The 15,767-nt window shown below is 37.1% G+C and overlaps 1 protein-coding gene across 1 annotated transcript; it reads left to right on the top strand.

The window, feature by feature from the left end:
- Window positions 1-6,935: 6,935 nt before the first annotated feature.
- LOC145775639 (E3 ubiquitin-protein ligase RNF25-like) lies at window positions 6,936-15,395 on the top strand. Its single transcript, XM_082586965.1, has 8 exons — window positions 6,936-6,958; window positions 7,304-7,395; window positions 7,730-7,801; window positions 9,177-9,279; window positions 9,413-9,622; window positions 9,857-10,096; window positions 13,412-13,540; window positions 13,943-15,395. The coding sequence occupies exons 2-8, from the start codon at window positions 7,364-7,366 to the stop codon at window positions 14,489-14,491; spliced, it is 1,335 nt and encodes a 444-aa protein (XP_082443091.1). The 5' UTR covers window positions 6,936-6,958; window positions 7,304-7,363; the 3' UTR covers window positions 14,492-15,395.
- Window positions 15,396-15,767: the final 372 nt, after the last annotated feature.

Raw genomic sequence — 15,767 nt, 5'->3', positions numbered from 1 at the left:
CTAACCTAAAAACATCAATGTTTAGGATTACGGTGTTTCAAACTACAAATCTAAGTGTAACGCTATGGACAAGTGAATATGAAAGCCTTGATCTTCTAATTGACTTGTATGGATTGAAAGCGGTCTGCTACTATTTAGAGAAATCCTAGTTTGAAGAAAGCCTTTTTCGGCGAATTCGACAGCAGCATCTGTTATTCAAAGGAATTAGCTTATAATAGGTTAACAAAGCAAAGTGTCAGTGAAACAGTCTCAACTAAAGAGGAAAATAACAGTTATCATTACCAAACGTTTCATGATTAACAATAGAAGTTGATCAAATGAAAAATGCAGTGGTCAAATAGTAAGTAAGTAAAGTGTCAGCAAAAAACTCTCAACTGAAGTCTCAGCAATAAAAAAATAAACAGTCATCAAACGTTAAATGGCCTCGGAAACTACCGTGTCAGTAGGCTACGTTACGCCGGCTTCCACAAGCCAACATTTCTCCATTCTATTGGTATTTGAAATGTTTTTTTCTTTACTCGCACTCACAATATTTTTTCACCCACAAAGCAAAGTATGAACATCACTGTCGACCTATAATTTTCCCCATTGCTTGGGGAAAAATTTACCTCTGCATCCGCATCCTGTTGTTTGCAATAAAATGTATCTCTGCATCCAGTGCTTATCAGTATATTGGAGAATCATATATATATATATATTAGGGTGGCTCTTATTTGGCAAAAAATGAAAAAAATTTGAATTTTGTGTGGGACACCCTTTTAAAAGGTGAGGTTGTCAGAAAAAATAACTCCTGCAAAAAATTTTTGAATTTGAAATTGATTTAGAGGTGGCCCTCCCCCCCTAAAGTTTTGCTCCCTCCTCCAAAATACCAAATCTGCATATCTCAAAAACTGCTTGAGCTAGAGATACGGTTTTTGTGTCAAAAGATGCAGAAAGCATGATTTCCTATATGCTTTGTGAACAGTGATTGCGTCTATCTTGAGTAGAAAAGCAGTTATTTAGAAAAAACCTGTTTTCGGTATTCTAGCACAAAACAGTGCTAAACAAGTATTGTGGCCCAAGCTATTCAATAAACAAAGTTCATAAACTAACCGGTAAAACTGGTAAAGCAATAAACGAAATAAGTATTCCTAAACTTTTATGCATTCATGCATAGCTAAAATGCCCGTTTTGTATCATATTCCTTGGAGAAACTCCTGAGCGTGGAATTCGCTTTCAAGCTTCAGGTGCTATGCATCGCACTTGTTGGATGGCAAAGGCGATTTATGCAAAAAGCTTGGTGTGCATTTATGGTATCTGTCCGAAGAAATGGTTGGACTAGCCTTGTTTGACTCTCGATTGTCTGTGGAAAGTAAAAAGCTAATGGTGGCAACCATGTTAGATGAAACAGGAGAACGTCCACCAAGGAGACCAAGCATCAAAGTAGATGCGTTTCTTAGCAATAAGGGTCTAGAACAGTATTGCACCTCTAATTCAAAATGGCTTCTTCAGCTGTTGGGTGAAGATGAAGCAATAATTATACTTTCAAAGGATCCTGCTCATTGGACTGAAGATGGTGCATTTATTCAAGCTTTACACATGGCAAAGGGACTTTCAGTAGTCAATGACAGAGCAGAGAGAGGAGTTGCTCTAAGTCTAATCCAGGATTTTAACAAAATCTTAACTGAAGATGAGTACCAACTTCAGTTTCTTTTGCAAGTTGTTACTGAACACAGAAAACTGTTTCCAAATTCCAACAAGAACAATATTGTCTATTCTTCTTCGTTTAAACCTTCTTTGTTACTCCAGGGGTCAAGGGCTCTGTCTTTTACCACTCTTGGGCAGTGGCGATGCGGTTTAGATGCTTGAGCAGGTGTCGAGCAGCAATCCTTTGATTCGTCCATTGATTCGTCATCCAGTTCAAGCAGACCACGCACACCATTTGGCGCAGTTACAGATGGTGTGGTCTGTGGTTTGTTCCTCTTTGCCACACTCACAGATTGCGGATGGAGCCATCCCCAATTTGTGCATGTTGGTGCGAAATAGTCTGACTCCAGTAGGCTAGCCCAGTACGCAGGCGGTTGAGCCGCACCCAGGCCTTCCTTGGCAAATTATGCATTCCGGTTGGATGGGGGCTGGTGTCGGAGATACAACTTTAGAGTCTTGAGGAGTTCTTCTTCCACTCTGAGCTCCATTTGTTGTTCTCCCAGGTAGCCGCGTAGATGGATTGGTCTTCAGAGGTTTTCATCAGAAGTTGTGCGTCACATACAAATGGGTGTCTCGATTTCAGTTGCCGAGGATGCTCGATTGCTCGCTCACAGACTCGTAGAGATTTGAGTGGAGCAAGTGGTTGGGGTTCGTAGTGCGGCGAGAAAGAGACAGGATGGCTTCTTCGCGACGAAACTCAGCTGGTTGGTTGCCTGCAAGGACAGGGAAATTGTCCAATGGTGTAGGTCGCAGACATCCTGTCACGATGCGCAAGGCAATATGTGAAATATTGTCGATAATATCGCTTCTTCCAGTATGATACTGACCAGAATTACATTTTGATATGAATATCGTTACCAGTGTTCCCTCTAAGGTGCAAAAATTAAGACAAAAAAACGAAATTTTGTAGACGGTTTCGTGGTCACAAAAAAGGTTGTAAAATCAAGATTTGGTCAAAGGCGTTTTTTCTAAATAACTGCTTTTCTACTCAAGATAGATGCATTCAATGTTCAGAAAGCAGATAGAAAACCATGTTTTCTGCATCTTTTAACACAAAAACTGTATCTCTAACTCAATTGGTTTTCGAGATACGCAGATTTGGTATTTCGAGGGAGGGCACAGAACTTTAGGGGGGGAGGGCCACCTCTAAATCAACTTCAAATTAAAAAAAAATTTGCAAGAGTTATTTTTTCTGACAACCTCACCATTTGAAAGGGTGTCCCAAGCAAAATTCAAAAACTCAATTTTAAGAGCCACCCTAATATATATCAGCAGGACTGGATTTCAGCCGGAACGGTCCGGAGCGCCGCTCTGGAAGCTCGATCAAAAAGTTGACTTGTCCGGAACTGCGTTCCGGAAGCTCAAATATTTTATACTCTTAAAATACTTTGCCCTGTTCAGTAAAAGTATATATAATTCTTGATGAGTCGACCACGTTAAATTGCGTATCTACTCTGATAATATATCTTCGTACCAGTCTTGACGGAACCGAACCTGTGAACGTATTTGTAGATCTTGTTGAGCTCGCTAGTCTTACGGCGAATGGCATCTTTGATTCCCTGAAGAGCTGCCTAAAATAATATGGCATGTCTACAACATTTTTATCTTCTTTTGATGATTTTCCAGCACTTGTCAAACATTCCAAAAAGGGAGCTAGTAGCGACACAAGAGATTCTCGGGAATGAGCAAAATATCAAAAACTCTTGTCAAAGATAACATCCACGGATTTTTTGTTGGACTTGGCTTTGATATGTACGAATTCTCGCAAGAATTATCCGAAGTACCGGTAGCCTAAGCCTCGAACTGCAAAACAGAGCATGTACTATTTGAGATGTAGGTAACAAAATTAATAATCTTGCAAAATTATTTAAAACACGTAGGAATGAACCCGGACAACATTATCGCATTGCCAAAGGATGCTGAAGAAAACTTAGAGTTCAAAGGTGTGGAATTGGATGTAAATAATTGCAGAAATAGCCCGCCAATCAATTCCTGCATCTTCTATCATCACTTAAAAAATTCCATCCAAGATTGTTTGTTGAATTCAACAGACTTGTCATCTATTACCAGCTGCAAAATACTTGATTCAACTACGTGGCCAGAGGACATAGTAATGACACAGGGAGAAAACGAAATCATTGAAGTGGCAATTGAATAGGCAGCACCTTGACTGGTTAACCGCAAGGTTGTTTGGTGCTGCCAGACCTTTCTATTGCTATATTTTGATTTGTATGTAGCCTAATTGTGTTTCTTTTTCTCGACTTGTATTAGAAAGGCAAATAAACAAACATCTCTCTCTCTCTTTCAAAGAGATTGCGCTTAGATGAACGTGAAGTTGTGAGAGGACTTCGTGAATATATAACTACAAAAAGAAGATCCCAGAGTCTTCAAAATTTGATAACGTCACTAAAATCCCTTCCAATTTAATCGAGTGAGTGTGAGCGCTGATTTTTACAAATGAATCTCATACTGACATCTGACCGTGCTTCTCTACACAGTGTAACTGTTTCAAGTTTACTCTTTATACGAATGGTCGGTCCTCCACTGAGAAAGTTTTAACCAGCGAAGTATGTTGGATCCTGGTTGCGCCAGGGACGTAACCCGGCAATTGAGGTTTTATGGTTTTGAATTCAATAAATGTCTTAAAAAATTGTAGGCTGTAACTTGTATATTTTTTTGTTATTGTTTCACTAAAATACAAATATTTGCATTGAACAACGCTTATCATCTATGGACCATGATAGCCTACTTACCTACTTTAGCAGCGTTTTATGTAGGCTACATCAAGTGTGTTGTTTCAAAGTCTTATAAGGGCATATTTCTAAATGTCTTCTACGGCACCTAGCGCATTTGGAAAGTAAAAAACTAACGTTCCGGAAGCTTATCAATTCTGGAAATCCACCCCTGTATATCAGTTACATTCGTATTCAATTTATAGTATCCTATGCATGCAATTGCAACCGCTATTAATTATAATATACGGTAACTTAGATGCATAAAGGAATTAAAAATGGCACAAGCAGCAAAAATCTGTCCGCTGCCTGCACCGCACTGCACTATAAAAAATCTGATAATCTCACTTTGCGCCAGCACCACAGAAAAAACGAAAATACTACAAATTGTAAAAGCAAATTTTGGACATTTAGGCTACGGTACCAAGTGTATGAGTAACTTACAGCACTTATTATTTGCTTTGATAGCTCATCTGGTTTCGTGTAATTTAGGTAGACTTGCTGCAACTTTTTTCTGTAACTCTTTTTATTCTGATATATGCAAATGACATGTTCCCATATTTTAACACCTTATAGCCCATCACATTTCAGTTTCACACTTGCATTGCTGTCCTCTAAAACATCACTACAATGTACAAAAAAAACACTCTTTTAATTAGCCACATGTATATTCTTACCACTAACCTATAAATAATGAAAGCTTTGCCTTTGAATGGAATTACAGTATGTTAATGTTGCTGAAAACTGAAACCTTTCACGCAACACTTGCAAGTTACTTACAAACTTTGCATCATTATTATGATTGAAATAGTAGCGTTGCCAGATGAGATAACAATCTTTTTTTTTAAATGGTGTTGCCAGATGAGCAAATGTGATTTTAAAAAAAACATTTTTTACAGAATTTTGTTCATATCCTCCGATTTTTCTGCACGGTGCTCGCGCCGCGTGGTTGACAACACTAGTTGACAACACTAGGTGCTTTTACCTTTTTTATCTACCACTTTGAAGAAAGGCTTCCTTGCCTTCCGTCCACTTAATCTAAATCTTATCATCAACGTCAAGTCTTATGAGGAAACAGACATTGCCGTCGGCTGCAGCGTGGGTCAGGTGTATGTCGGAAGGCGTACACCGATGCATAGCGCTCAAGTCCGCTTTCCCGCAATGCAGGATAAAGATAAACAAACAAACAAACAAAAATCTTCAACCACCAGGTGTAAGCCTGGATACGACAAACAAAAAATCTACCACTTTTACGCTATTTCTATCAATGATATATCTCTTTTCTAGAGATTAAAGAACGACTTACTGACTTCAAAACCATTCGTCATAGCACATGATTAGGGAACTGTGTTCCGAAAGCTAGTGCAATTTGCTATTACCACAGCGAACTCGCAGCATCAGGCTAAAACACGTCGTTAATATCTACATTGTGAAGCAGGTTGTTAAGGTTTTTAGTGAGATTTGTAACTGACTTTAATGTAGCCTAATCAAACAATTTTGTTAACTTACTCATATAGATGAAATTGGACAAAATTTATGTTTCTTGGTCTCAACTAGAAACAGATTTTTTCAGCTGAGCTAAAGTTGTGCGATTGTGATTTCAAACTCACAGACATTTTGTCTGAGATATTCACAAAAATACACAACATATATATTTTTTTCTTGATTGGCATCATGGTGATTTTACAAACGAATCAATCAAGCGTGAAGCAACAAGCCAACAACATCTGAATCTGATCCTGATGACGGAATTAACGAACGGCCCTATTCAATTCAATTTATTTTTCTTTGTCGGAAAACAACAGCAATGATAAAGTTACCAACAGTTTATGGGAATAAAACCAACAAAAGGAAACGGCGGCAAAACCAAAGAAGTTTAAAACGTGCATGCGATGTAAATTTAAAGGAAACGTCAACGAAAGTAAATTTAAGCAGGGCCACCAAACCTAAGTCAGTAGCCCTAATCAGTAAATCATTGACTAGGGTCGTTCATTATTCCGTTATCAGGATCAGATGTTGTTGGAAGTTGGCGATTCCAGTTCCATATTCTTGAGAGTGATTGTGATATGATCAATTTAGAATTTTAATACGCTTATTGTGTCAAGTATGTCTAGTGCAAGCCTGAACATATACATTAAGTCAACTCAGTGGTTGTCAAAGTATATATATATTTTAGAAGCAAAATGGTTTGAATGCCTGGTTAATCTAATCTTAAAATAAAGAGACTAAAATGTATATAGATACTAAACTCGGAGTTGGTGTACAAGTCTCCGCCCTGCGGCCTGGGTAATGAAGCACCATGACATCATTATGAACAGGAATCGATCAAACATATAAGGTGAAACTACTTTACCTTTGCTTTACTGTTCAATGTTTACACACTTCAACCCATGTGTCTTGGTCGATTTCTGTCTATGTCGTCACATGGTATTTTTTATCAGGTGTAAATGTAGATACTAAATTCAGAGCTGGTGTACAAGTCTCCGCCCTGGTAATAAAGCACCATGACATCATAAACAGGAATCGATCAAACATATAAGGTGAAACTACTTAACTATTTTACCTTTGCTTTACTGTCCAATGTTTACACACTTCAACTCATGTGTCTTGGTCGATTTCTGTCTATGTCGTCATGGTATTTTTTACCAGGGTAGAAACTTGTACACCAGCTCCCTAAACTCATGTTCAGCAAACAAATGTTTCAAAAACTATACTGTCTTCATCTTCAGTGCTATAAATGTCATTTATTATTATTAAATTAAGCACTGAAGATGAAGACAGTATAGTTTACAAAATATTTGTTTGCTGAACATGAGTTTAGTATAGGCTATACATTATACAATACATCTTGGCTCTTTAATTTTTGATTATATATTTTCTTGCAGTTATCTACATTGAAAGGCAAGTAGGGCCCAGGTTAAAAAGTTGTAGGCTAAACACACACAATGTCTTGTTCTGGTATATATGATACAGAGAGGTAAGTTCAAATCTTTATTCACTTTTGGTGGTTTTGCAAAAGTTTAGTATATTTGTGTTGTTTTAGCTGCTGACTGATCAATTTTTTTCTATTGAGTTAATTTTTAAATTTTTTCCTAATTGTACCATATTGTAGTGATTTTATTAAATTTTATCTTTCAACCAGGCAAAAGTGCAATGCTTGACATAGTTTTGAAATGTACGGTAATTAGTAATGTTGTCTGAAAACTGCGTAGTATCAAAAGCTTTTGTCATGCTTGTGAATGTGAAAAATTCTTTCGGAGCTAATTAAAAATGTTTCACAATGTCTAATCGCTTTAAGTGTACTGTTGCAGCTTTATAGCTGATGAAATTATGGTTTTGCAATCTATTTATGAAGACAAGCTGGAGATAGCAAAAGATGAAAAGTATGTTCAGATCATGAGATTCTTCTAACTGTACTTTAACAATGTTGCTTTTAGGGATGTGCCGATTTCAAAATTTTTGCAGATTCCGATGCCGATTCTTAAATACTTGCCAATACCGATTCAATTTCTTTGGTTAAATGAATAAAGCTGCTTTCAGTTGGCGCTCTACAAGTGGTTGCAATTTTGTTACAAGTTGCTGCCTTTGAAATGTCTAAAAGCGTTCACTTTGTCGCCTGCTCTAGACAGCGTGATTTTTTACAGTAGTTCTTTACTTCTTGCGCGCTACAAAGTGGTGATAGACACGCGTTTTATTTGTCGTGGAAATCAGTTAAAAGAGAAAAATCGCTCACAGAGTGTAAAATCAACGTAGCTTAATGCAGTGTGCAAAATATTATCTTGTGCGGTTTGCAGTGTTTTTCTCGCAGAATTCAAGAAGGTGCCAGAAACAAGAAGAGAAAAAGACTAGATTGTAAAAGAAAATGAACGCAGCGGTATTGAATATACAAAAACCTTTAAAAAAGTAACACACTAGCCTTGCATTCAAAGTGCATCAATAGGCGAAAAAAGAAAAACATCTTGTGAAGAAATTGGTGTTGTTTTCGAACGCAGAGTTGCAGCCAATCTTGTTGCTTTAGCAAACACGTGAAAAAAGATTATCAGGTAGCTGGTTTGATTACGTTTGCGCAATCACACGATTGTTTGTTGAACGCATTAAGCGCTACTCTTGATTAGGAAACTTTGATAAAGAATCGGAAAGAATCGGCAATTTTTTTTGATGCCGATTCTCCAAAAATTGTCGATACCTGCCGATTCCGATTAATCGGCACATCCTTAATTGCTTTCTGTTCAATTTTGACAAGATTATTCGTTTACACTTTTACATTATTTAAATCAAATATAGTTATTACTATCTGAATCCTTAACAGCCTGTTTCACCTTTAACGGATCATCAGAAGTTCTTATTCAAATAGAATTACATTCAAAATAAATAGATTCTATTTGAATAAGAACTTCTGATGATCCGTTAAAGGTGAAACAAGCTGTTAAGGATTCAGATAGTAATAACTATATTTGATTTAATTCGCTCTGCTTTGCTTTTTTGCTTAACATTGAGCACTTTTTGTAGTATTAATAGTTTTTATTGTTTTTACATTATTTAAATGTGTTAGGCTTATGTATGTACATTAAGTACTATAGAAAGATGAAAAAGTATTTCAGTGTTTACAACATTAATCATTTTATCATTTCATAAATTTTTAATTTACTATTCTATAAATCTGAAAATTTCAAAATGTTATTGACTTGTTAATATTCATTAATATTCTTTCAATGTATCATACAATTATTCATGTTCATGTCAATTTATTGTGTTTAGAAACTGTTCTACAACTCTGACCATAATGTTGTACCCAGCAACAGCTGATGATGCTAGCTCACAATTTGTCAAACTATTGCTTCAACTTATTGTACCACATCAGGTAATGCAAGAAATTTCAAATTTTGTCAAAATATTTAATGACGTATATTCTGAGGTTAAATGACATTATAACATAAATAATAATGGTAGGATGAGAAAATACCCGGTCAGCTTAGTTTATGATTGTCTTTCAGTATCCTGATGTTCTTTTGGACGTAAACATAAAGTCATCTCGGGGATTGTCTGATGATCATCTTGAAAACTTATCGTCCAACCTAAAGAAGCATGTTGCAGAGTCTATCGGAACGTCAGTAATTTTTGACCTCATTGAAATGACAAAAGATTCCTTGACTTTCAATAATATTCCAAGTTGTCCTTGCCCCATATGTCTGGAAATGTTCCAGGTTTGTGGAAATTGTATAAGAGAATTTCTTAATTCTTTTGATAATATTGTACGTTGTTCTGTACAGCTGATGACTACATTTTAGTTAATACTGTGGTGCTTTTCTGTGAGAATTTTCAGTGCGCAAGGTTAAAGTATTTCTATAAAAAAATTTACTAATTTTATACAAATGGCATTTTATGCAAGTTGGTTACTGGGAAGAAATACTGCTATTTTACCTTTATTATTACTTCAGGCTTTTCATGACTTTGTGAAGACCGAATGTTTTCATTATTTCCATTCCTATTGCATGCATGAGTATGTCACTTTCCAAAAGAAGCTCTTCAGACAATCAGCAAACTCTCATGGCCACCACAAACCACATCCTGGCTCACACAATGATGAATTAACTCACGTCCCATGTCCTGTCTGCAGGAAATCTGTCACGTTTGACATGGAATTGATTGCTAATTCTAAGAAACCTGTTGATTCAGAGGTATTTTGGTTATCAGTATCTTGTAGACCAGGGCTTCCCCAAGTATGGATCGCAACCCCAAACACTAACAGGGTTGCAAATCATAATTTTAGGGTTGCCATACAAATTAGAAGTGGGCCTTCATTGGGTAGTTTACGCTGTAAACTGCCCACCAAAGGGCTGCATATGAAATTATTTTCTAAAATGGGGTTGCAAACTAAAAAAATTTGAGAAGCTTTTTTTTATCATCTAATTTATTGGGAACTCTATCTTACTTCTACCGATCTGTTCGAGGCTTTTATGCTTCTGATGATGTCAAGTTATAAGATAACTTATTGGTTATTGCACACATTATGACGTATTTACCTACTTTGTTTGGATATATATCTTCTGAAAGCTGAGCTTTTTTTTAATGATGCAACTTTGTTTTTACATGGTATTAATCGTTTTGAAAGTCCCAGTCACTTTGCCATGTTTCATTAGGCTGGCCCCTTTTTGGGTGATTTTGGAAATTGATTAGGCCTGGGTGTTAAATTTTTGTTTTGACCCAAAAAAATGAGATTCCCAAATTTTTTTTGGATTTGAACCATGTCTAGACCCTGCCCCGGGCCCCGGTCCGTCTCGCCAGTTGACGAAATTTAAAACAGCTGTAACTTTTACAATATTCATGTTAATAATGTCATGTAAGTACTCATTTTCATTGGTTTTTCATGGAGAACAAGAATCTAAAGGTTTTTGATACATATGGCATGATTTACAAAATCTTGATTTTTTATAATTATTTGAAAAATTACTGTTATTACGCTTGTTAGCCTCATTTTGCATAGCAATGTCTGAAGCAACTGCCTTTGTGTTTACTGTATTTATTCTCTTGATTTCAGCATAGTATTGTAAGGTTTGTCAAATTTTTAATATGGATGAGAGAAAAGAAGACAAATTGCAAAAGATCCGCTTGATATTGGTACGTACCAACCCATGAGTCAGTCAATGCTTCCACTTAAGCTAGATGTCCTGAGGCATTATCTGTATCTGCGAAATATTAAGTACACAAATGATGTAGGACAAACTGTGCTCTACAATGAAGTTTATGACTGCACTTGTAAAATCTACATCAGCTCATTTTTTTCTTCAGCAGTGCCCCAGAAATATTTCCATCATTCATCACCATGCACATTTGATAAAGATATTTTGCATCTGTTGACAAACTATTTTCGACTTCTTTGCTTAGCAACGGAAATTCTGCAAGCTTGAGAGGATCAAACTTCTGGCAAGGCTGTTGCCATACATCTGTTGCTGCCAGCTGACCAATTGGTCCAGAAAAGCTACTTGGGCCTGTTGTTGAACCATCAAGTTTTTCAAACAGCTTGCGTAGTGGCAGTTCACAATGATGCAACATGCATACTACTCGTTGACATGGTCTTGCCAGCCTTTGTTCAATGCATGCCATTGAACCCCCTTTCCACCCAGTGTTGCAGCTTGTTCCGTCACAGCCTATCACACAGATATCCCCAGCATCAACCTCCAATGATTCCAAGTAGTCCAAGATGCTATCAGCTACACATTTACCTGTTGAGAAAAGTGTCATTGTTAGAAATATCCATCCAAGAACAGAAGCAGTCTTTCATAGGTTACTTTAGTTCACTTTGTATCATGTGTACTAGTTATGCTTTATATGGTTATCCAGCTCCTTTAGTTCAACAGATAATATAAAATCGTATGCAGTACATACCAGTCCCATTTTCAGGGCTGCAAAATCCCAGATAAGTTTTGTCAGGCTGTGAAACAACAGAGTAGTGGGCTTCTTTTTGTGTTGATGATGATGAAGGCAATGTGCTCTCTTTCACAACCGTTTTAGCATCCAGGCGCCCATCGTAATAAAGACCTGTTTGATATATGGAGTGTTAAATAGCTGTTAATTTTGTTACCATAGCTCAAAATCTCATTCACAAAGTTAAAAACTAGCTTATCACCATACCAAACATACCATATACAGCATTTTGTCTCATTTCACTTATCTTTTGTCTCCGTGCTTTTTCCCTCTGACCACAAACTTTCTTTCTCGTTACCACTGCTTGGTAACCAATGTCTTGGTTATAAGCAGTTAAAATTTTGGCTACCTGCTCTTCACCAACACTGATCTGCGCTGCAACAACAGCTGTATTTTGCAGTGATTGTGTGAAGTATGAAGAGCTAGAAGCTGACTGGTGTTCCTGACAAGTTTCTTCTTCCCATAGTTCGGAGCTACTTGCACTGCTCTTTTCAGATCCGCTTCCTTGACAAGAGCTGCTCTCTTCGTGGCATTCCAACATTGATGGTTCCGGTTGAAGACTGGTCAGCTGGAGTTGATTTCTGAGTTTATGCTGATATTTAGCAGTTTGTTGTTTGTCAACAGAGAAGGAATTCATCATTTTCCTGTCAGTGCAATGGTTATTGTAAAATTCTCTCTCTGGTATTGGTACATCAGTTGTACTTGTAAGAACAGAGAAAATCAAACTTAGATGATCTGTGAAGTCAAGAATTCGTTTGGGATTCTTTTATTAACTTCCTTCCTCATTTTTTCTAGTTCTTGCATTTCGGCTATTATTCTGGTCTTACTTTTTGTTACTGGAATGGATGCAGCTGTGTAGATTTTACAAATGCAGTCATAAACTTCATTGTAGAGCACAGTTTGTCCTACATCATTTGTGTACTTAATATTTCGCAGATACAGATAATGCCTCAGGACATCTAGCTTAAGCGGTAGCATTGACTGACTCACGGGTTGGTACGTACCAATATCAAGCGGATCTTTTGCAATTTGTCTTCTTTTTCTCTCATCCATATTAAAAATTTGACAAACCTTACAATACTATGCTGAAATCAAGAGAATAAATACAGTAAACACAAGGCAGTTGCTTCAGACATTGCTATGCAAAATGAGGCTAATAAGCGTAATAACAGTAATTTTTCAAAATAATTACAAAAAACAAGATTTCTAAATCATGCCATATGTATCAAAAACCTTTAGATTCTTGTTCTCCATGAAAAACCAATGAAAATGAGTACTTACATGACATTATTAACATGGATATTGTAAAAGTTACAGCTGTTTTAAATTTCGTCAACTGGCGAGACGGACCGGGGCCCGGGGCAGGGTCTAGACATGGTTCAAATCCAAAAAAAATTTGGGAATCTCATTTTTTTGGGTCAAAACAAAAATTTAACACTTAGGCCTAATCAATTTCCAAAATCACCCAAAAAGGGGCCAGCCTAATGTTTCATCCATTGCAAGCAACCATGAGCAATTTAGAATGGGTCTAATTTTATTTTCTAACATCACTTGTTTATTTCCATAAGCCGACCGTGTTTGACTTGACCAAAGTTAAACAAGAAGTAAACGAACTACGGAAAATATACGATCGTCAGAAACAAGTTGGCGGAATTATCGATCTTGAAGCGGAAAAGAATAAACACTTAATTTCGTCGGTAATTGAACTCACAGATTTAACTGGTTTTTGGTTTACGGTACAATTGTGCTGTTCTGTATCCACTATCCATATGAATTTCACTATCCACAATTCCACATCGGTTCATGCAATGTCAGAACTGTTTGTTGCACTCTGGACATCTAGGCTAAAAATAGAAATACTCGACGAAGGGACATGACTTGCGTTACATTGGCTATTCTTACTCCATCGAAGATAAATTTGAGCAAGATCAATTCAAGGCATACCAATTTTTGCTTAAAAGGTCTTTGTGAGTAAACGCGAAAAACAATAGGCATTTTTAAGCCAGTTTTGTCTCAAATACAATGAAAAAAGTGTCAATTCTTACTAGCAAACCGTACTACCAAGCTTAACATTAACACTTTCGTTATTTTATTTTTAGATAGAGCAATCATATGCAAGCAGTTCTTCTGCTGGAACAAGCGTGGACCTTGATGGTAATGACATAACTGAAAGTGTCTCTTGTCAGCCAGTGGAAGAGACAAAGAAAGAAACGACTCAGCAACCTACCTTGACGTCATTCGATAAGAAAGTGCACAATCAATTCCACCGATCAGGCAGATACTTTCGTAGCCATGGTCACGGTGGGACGAATACAGAGCCTCGTGGTAAACCGCTGAGAAACAACGCTAACATGCCCAGGGATGTGACGAAAAATCGTTTTGCGTTTCACGGTAAACAAACTCTGTCCGAACACCACACGCCTCATACGAAACCAGACCGCTACAATTCTTCATACAAGCGAATGGACAGAGGAAGAGGAAAAACTCTGTCGACGAGACACGGCGGCTACGAATCTCATCAAGACCACTCGGTTCATAAACAATCACAAAAAAAATTGCAAAGTTCTTTCAAAACTGACAGTCAGCCTGGAACTAATGCGCGAAAGCAAACTAATCACAATATTAAACCCCCACCCGGGTTTACCTGACAAACTATGGAGAGGCTGCTCGTTTAAATGAAGCTTGTAGGCTGCGAGTGGAATTGAAGCATCAGCAATAACACTTTATTTTAATTATTAACATTGAAATGCAAACTTTAACAAACGTAACGAATTGAATATGGAAAATTGTCAATCAAGCTAGCTGCATGTCAACGAGGTTTTCCTCGTTTTCTTTTTGATTTTTATGCCATAAATGGTAATTTTTTCATGAAATAGCACTATCATAGTTTTTTCTGATATATGTTATTGCTATCTACCGAAATTTTCATGGTTGGACTGCCTCCAATAATGAGAGCTTTTTAAGTAATTTATGTCGTCGTGATGATAGCGTCATATGATATTTGAACAGATCCTTACTGCATGCTTAGGTTCATTCAAGGTACTTGCTTTTGTCTGTTGCGAAGTCAGTCGAAATTGTTCAAATTCTATAATTTTCGCTATGTTCTTCACTGATCAGTGTCACTTCGTGATGCTGTGTGCCTGTGTACGTAGTATTTACGATCTGGCAGTATTGTTTTTGAGCCGTCATTGTATCAATCTGTTCTTTGTTATTGCAAAAGTACTTTCATGTTTGTTTGACTCAACGCGTACAGGAGTTGAATCGATATAAAAAGGATCGATTTTGCCAGCTAGGAGACATGTTGAGAGATGATTGATCTAGCTTACGACTGGTGACGCTAATACAGAGCGATATGTGGAATTGTATGTACATTGGTGGGGTGAGGAGTTTGTGAAGTGCAAATTTTGTGTCCACGCCATGTTTTGAACAAATTCTAAAGTCTGCACGACGCGACTGATGACGGAACATAGCAAGTTATTTTTTATGAAACTTCCTGTTGTGCCTTTGCGTATTGCACTTGAATAAATCTATACATCACTACGTTTCAAGGAATTCGGAAAGTTGTTCTTCCTTCTTCTGGTCATCAATAGATTTCAAATCAAAAATGATAAATCACTCAACTTCTGAGATCCGCTTGCAAGGATGTATGGCGCGAAACAGCTTCCATAAGAACCCCATGCGCCAAAGAAGCATCATTGCAAAGCAAAAACGGAATGTTTTCCCTGGTTCGCATCCTTCAATCGAATGAGTTCCTCAGATTTTCAAATGTTGTACGTCAATCATGTTCTCATTTATAAATGCGATCTTGTTGCATCAACTATTTTATTGGGGTTTTAAACCCACGAAGCAGTTTATCGGAATTTGAGTTGGATTTCGACTGAAGGGTCGCTGCACTTGACAGATTTGATATGGTGTGAAGGTTGA

The sequence above is a fragment of the Aplidium turbinatum genome, chromosome 8 (assembly GCF_918807975.1).
Source record: "Aplidium turbinatum chromosome 8, kaAplTurb1.1, whole genome shotgun sequence".
Lineage (NCBI taxonomy): Eukaryota > Metazoa > Chordata > Ascidiacea > Aplousobranchia > Polyclinidae > Aplidium > Aplidium turbinatum.
The sequence above is the reverse complement of the archived record's forward strand: the minus strand, read 5'-3'. Positions and strand labels throughout refer to the sequence as shown.